General features: G+C 35.9%; 1 protein-coding gene across 1 annotated transcript; it reads left to right on the top strand.

Annotated features, from left to right (window-relative positions):
* The first annotated feature begins 4,237 nt into the window (after positions 1-4,237).
* Positions 4,238-5,940, top strand: LOC115720319 (putative pectate lyase 14). Its single transcript, XM_030649471.2, has 3 exons — positions 4,238-5,067; positions 5,326-5,461; positions 5,545-5,940. The coding sequence occupies exons 1-3, from the start codon at positions 4,295-4,297 to the stop codon at positions 5,764-5,766; spliced, it is 1,131 nt and encodes a 376-aa protein (XP_030505331.2). The 5' UTR covers positions 4,238-4,294; the 3' UTR covers positions 5,767-5,940.

Below are 5,940 nucleotides of genomic sequence, written 5' to 3'. Positions count from 1 at the left end.
CCAACAGACTCAAGTTATTTCTGGAAGACATTGTCTCTGAGACCCAAAGTGCTTTTGTCCCTGGTAGACTAATAACAGACAATATTTTGGTGTCTTTTGAAATAATGCATTATCTCAAAAGGAAAAGTAAAGGAAAGGTTGGGCAAATGGCATTAAAGCTCGACATGAGCAAAGCGTATGACCGCGTTGAATGGCCTTTTTTGGAGACGCTCCTTTTGAAGATGGGCTTTCATACTAGATGGGTACAATTGATTATGGCCTTAGTTGTCTCGGTCCGTTACTGGATCAGATCGGGAGGTCATTCGTTGGGACCTATATCACCATCTCGTGGAATTCGACAAGGTGATCCTTTATCCCCGTATCTATTCATTATTTGTGCTGAGGGACTTTCATCTCTTATTCGGAGCTATGAGAGTAGAGGGTGGATTAAGGGTTGTCAAGTGGCTCGGTGTGCTCCTCAAGTTACTCATATGTTTTTTGCCGACGACAGCTACCTTTATTGTAGGGCCCTTGTGAATGAAGCAGAAAGGATCATGTCTCTTCTTGAGAGATTTGAACTAGCATCGGGTCAGAAGGTGAATCGTCAGAAGTCATCCATTTTTTTCAGCAAAAACACTTCCCCTGACATTCGGGTGAGCATTTGTTCTTTAATGGGAATGTCTGAAGCTGGTGATGATGGCTTTTATTTGGGACTGCCTAATATTATGAAACATAATAAAAATGTTGTGTTGGGCTTTCTCAAGGACAAAATGCGGAAGAGAGTTGAGAGTTGGGATAGAAAATTTCTGTCTCGTGCAGGGAAAGAGGTCCTCATCAAATCTGTTGCTCAATCTCTCCCTAACTATGCTATGAGTGTGTTCTTAATTCCTAAAGGTATTTGTGAGGATTTGGAACAAATGATGTGTAAATTCTGGTGGAAAGCTTCTTCTAAACAGAAATCTGGTATTCATTGGATGAATTGGGACCGTATGTGCACATCTAAGGATCAGGGAGGTATGGGGTTTCGGCATTTGCATGACTTTAATATTGCTCTTCTTGGAAAGCAAGCTTGGAGGCTTCATACTCGAACAAACTCTCTTGTTGGCAAGCTCTTCAAAGCTAAATATTTCCCACGGGGCTCCTTTGTGAATGCGACTTTGGGTAATAATCCTAGCTTTGTTTGGAGGAGCATTCTGGAAGCTAAGGATTTAATTATCAAAGGTGGGAGAATACTAGTGGGTTCAGGTGAGACTATCTCTATTACTAGAGACCCGTGGTTGCCAGATATGGAGAATCCTTTCATCACTTCTTTCCATCCTTCCTTTTGTGATAAAGATGTTAAGTGTTTATTGACTATGGATGGTAAGAATTGGGATTATGAGATTATCAATGACTTGTTCAATGAGAGAGACAAGGATTTGATACTCACCATCCCTATCTCTCCTTCTAACTCGGTGGATACTTGGTATTGGAGTAAGGAAGTTTCGGGTGACTATTCAGTGAAGTCGGCATACAGCTTAATCCAAGATTTAAAGGTTTCTCCTACTTCTTCTAATAGTTCGGGTCTTTGGCGTGATGTTTGGAGCTTAAAGATTCCCCCGAAAGTGAAGGAAATGTTATGGAGAACATTGTCCAATTGTCTTCCTACTCGAGCACAGCTAATTCATAGACATGTCCCCATTGACTCATCTTGTCCCCGGTGTAATCGAGAAGCAGAATCAATTGCCCATTGCATTGTAGGTTGCAATTTTGTCTCTGCCTGCTGGCGGTTTTCTGGTCTGTCACATGACAGCATTGGCAACTCATCTTTTGGTGATTGGTTTCAGCAATAGTTCCAACGATGGAACAATGGAGATAGGCAAATGGGTGCCATGCTTTGTTGGGCTATTTGGCAAGACAGAAATAATAAAGTTTGGAATGATAAGTCTGGGTCGGTCAAAAATGTTGTGGCTTTAGCAAGAACTAATCTTGAACAATGGCTATTTGCTCAAGAGAAAAACTTTTCGCCCTTGTCTTTCTCGGTTGGGAATGATGAAGGGGATGAGCAATGGTGTGCCCCTCATGTTGATTATTATAAGATTAATGTTGATGCTGCAACCTTTAGTGACAAACACAGATTCGGCTTTGGTTGGGTTCTTCGTGATGCTAAAGGCTATGTCATTCAAGCTAGATCGGGTTCAAGGCATGGGGATGTGGAGCCGGGTTTCGCCGAGGCTCTTGGATTGAAGGAGGTTCTTAGTTGGATAAAGACCTCAAACTTCTCTAATGTTACGGTGGAAACAGACAGTCTTGTCACGGTCCAAGCTCTTCGGAGTTCAGTGATTATGGCCTCTCCGTTTGGTAATTGCATTGAGGAGTGCAAAGGTCTTCTTTCTAGTTTGAACAATGTTAATTTTCGTTTTGTTAAACGATCTGCTAACCGTGTTGCTCATGCTCTCGCTCGAGAATCATGGTTATACGCTGATCGTAGTTATTCGGGTAATTCTATCACGAGTAACATTCTTGATGTAATCGTGCTTGAAATGATTTAATAAAATTCATCTTTTATTCAAAAAAAAAACTATGTGATATTGAATTGAATAGATATTACGGTAAGTTTATCATTTCTAGTTCAAGTTCAATATCGGCCCTTTCCAATGCATACTCCATACATTTAACCCAAGCTTACTTTAACCAATACCCTGGAAAGGACATAGTACTTATCCAAGGTGCAAGTAAATACATTGTAGATTATCCTATCAGTTGAACCCTGTGTACTGATAAATCATAGGAATACATTTAATCACATAATCTTGATTACTTTCCACTGTGCTAACGACACAATAAATAAGAATATCAATGTGATAAGGCTTTGGATGAATTTATAAATCAGATAAACATATAAATGATCACATGAACCAAATGACATACTAAATAAGTGATGAAAATAAATCTGTTTATTTATTGATAATTGAATAGAAAATATTACATTAAAATAGAGTTTTATTTAAGGCAAAAAGCCCAACAAACTCCCACTTGCACTAACATAAAACTATCAGTACATTCCAATTAATCCTAAATTCAATCTGTAAACTTAAAAATAGATTTTTTTTTTTTTTTACATTTTTATAATTTTTTTTTATATTTTTACAGTTTTATGTTATTTCAATATTATTTTCATGTTGTTACAACGTTATACTATATTTTTACAACATGAAAACAATGTGTAAATAACAAGTTTTTTAGAACAACGTCTAAACAACGATCTATTAAAAAAATTGTAAAAAAAAAAAAAAACCTCAAAATTTCGTAAAAATAGAAATTTTTAATTGTTTTAGAGTACTTTTAAAATAATCATTTTATTAAAACTGTCTTAGACCCAATTTTTTTAGGGTCAGCCTTAGAAATTTATGGACGTGAATCAAAGGTTCTGATACCATGACGAATTTCAAGCTTACAATCAAAGAATCTTAAAAAGACAACAATGAATACAATGAAAACTTAATCTCAATATGAGATTAAGACTCTTTATGTATATAAAATCAAAATACATAGTGGTAGAGAAGAGTTTGTTGTAACAGAAAAACAAAGTTAACTAAACTCTCTTTAACCAGTTCTTCCAAAGCAGAGAAAGGCCTAAGTACTTTAACTAACAAACAACTAACACAACACACTGGTCAAAATTTATTTTTTCATCGCGGGTTAGTTTGGAGTTGAGAGAGACATGGTTAAAATCCCTCTCGAGCATGGGAAGTATAGCTTCATTTTTTAAAATAAATGAATAACTTCATTTAGGCATCTGCCAACAAGACACACTTCTTTAGTTCTTAGTTAACTTTCCATTGTTGATTGGAATGTCTGATAGTGAGTAGCCTATATATTATGACATCGATCAATATATAAACAATAGATGATACACTTGGATGAAAAGTATGTAGATTCTGATTCTTCTTTAAAAGCCAATCAAATGAAGTAACGGTGTCTGTTATTCATCGTTAATAACTTAATATGTATGTTTATCAGTTTCTTTAAAAGAGCGTTAATCTTGGTTGTAGTACAGCGTTTATAAATATTTTACATGTATTCACATTAAACTGATAGTTAAATTAAAACCATAAATTTTAGTTTTTTATTTGAAATCAAGACTATTAATAATAATTAACTGTTATGTTACGTAGAATATAATAAGAGCATTTTAAGATCATCTTCCGTTACGAACTACAACACTAATTTTGTTTAATTCATTATTCTTGGATACAAAAACAAAGAGAGATGAAAATATTTTCTATAAATAGCATCTTATAACAACACTTGTTTATATACACATCTCTTAACTATGGCTACCGTTACAAAGCACTCTGCTTTGGTTCTCATATTTGTAAACCTTCTAGCTCTAACCAGCGCCAACAATGCCATTGACAACTGCTGGAGAAAAAACCCGCAATGGAGGCGAAACCGGCCCCAACTCGCCACCTGCTCAGTTGGTTTTGCTGGAAAGATGAGTAGTGGCAATGCAGGAAGAGGTCTCATAAGATACGTAGTCACAAACCCAAGTGATGAAAACCCCTTAAGTCCAAAACCTGGGACACTTAGATATGGAGCTAGTATGATAAAAGGAAAAGTTTGGATCACATTTCAAAGGGACATGCGTATAACTCTCCAAAAGCCACTACTCATTAGTAGCTTCACGGCCATTGATGGCAGAGGTGTGAGTGTTCACATTGCTGGAAATGCTTGCCTTGTTGTGGTTCATGCGAGTAATGTGATAATCCATGGGCTTCATATTCACCACTGCCGAGCCCAGGGCCCGAGCAGTGTGATGGGTTCGGAGGGAAATGTTGTGTCGATGGGTCAGGCTGATGGTGATGCTATTAGATTGGTTGGTGCTAGGAAGATATGGATTGATCATAATACTCTGTACCAGTGCCAAGATGGACTTGTTGATGTTACTCGTGGCTCTACGGAGGTAACTGTTTCGAATAATTGGTTTAGAGACCAAGACAAGGTTATGCTTCTTGGTCATGATGATGGTTATTCTATGGATAAGAATATGAAGGTCACTGTTATTTATAACCATTTTGGTCCAAATTGTAATCAGAGAATGCCAAGGTACCCTACTTCTAATGTTAAATACATAATACAATAGTTTCTCTTATATAGCGTTATGTTTTCTAATTAAAAATTTCCAACCAATTGAAAAACAAAAATAAGACATTTACTTTTACAATACTCCATATAAATGAAAATGCTTTGATTATCATAGGAAAAATTTTGAGAACTAGCTTATTTCAAAATAGATTTTAATTTTATATGTGAAATAAGATTTGCTTTAATTTATCATGTATAACATGTCATACACAATGACAGGATTCGGCATGGTTATGCACATGTGGCCAATAACTTGTTCAGAGGTTGGAGTCAATATGCTATTGGAGGAAGCATGAGCCCAAGTGTGAAGAGTGAAGCTAATATCTTTATTGCACCCAAATCGGGGAATAAGGAGGTAATTCATTATAACGTCATGTCGGTTTTATTTATATAATTATATGTGTGCATATGACTAAGTTTTTACATTTTTTTTTACAGGTAACTTGGAGAATGGATACAGTTGGAAACAAGAATTCATGGAAGTTTTATTCAGTGGGAGATGTATTTGAGAATGGGGCTTCTTTTACAGGAACAGGGTTTATGGGAGCAAACCCAAACTATAATCCTCAACAAAATTTCAAGGTTGCAAATGCCAAATTTGTGAGATCCTTAACTAGTTCAGCTGGTGTTCTTCGGTGCACTAAACGAACTAAATGTTGAATGGGCTCACAAAAACAAATATTATGATACATAAATATAATTATATATATAGGCGTGTAATAAATAAGCTGTTGTGAGATGGAGTAGTATACATTTTTCATGATGTACAAGTCATATGTAAATGTTCTCTACTCGTATATAAATAAGTAAATAAAATAGTAGTTAAGAACTTAA

The sequence above is a fragment of the Cannabis sativa genome, chromosome 2 (genome assembly GCF_029168945.1).
Source record: "Cannabis sativa cultivar Pink pepper isolate KNU-18-1 chromosome 2, ASM2916894v1, whole genome shotgun sequence".
Lineage (NCBI taxonomy): Eukaryota > Viridiplantae > Streptophyta > Magnoliopsida > Rosales > Cannabaceae > Cannabis > Cannabis sativa.
Note: the sequence above shows the minus strand (reverse complement) of the source record. Positions and strands in the feature narration are given on the sequence as shown.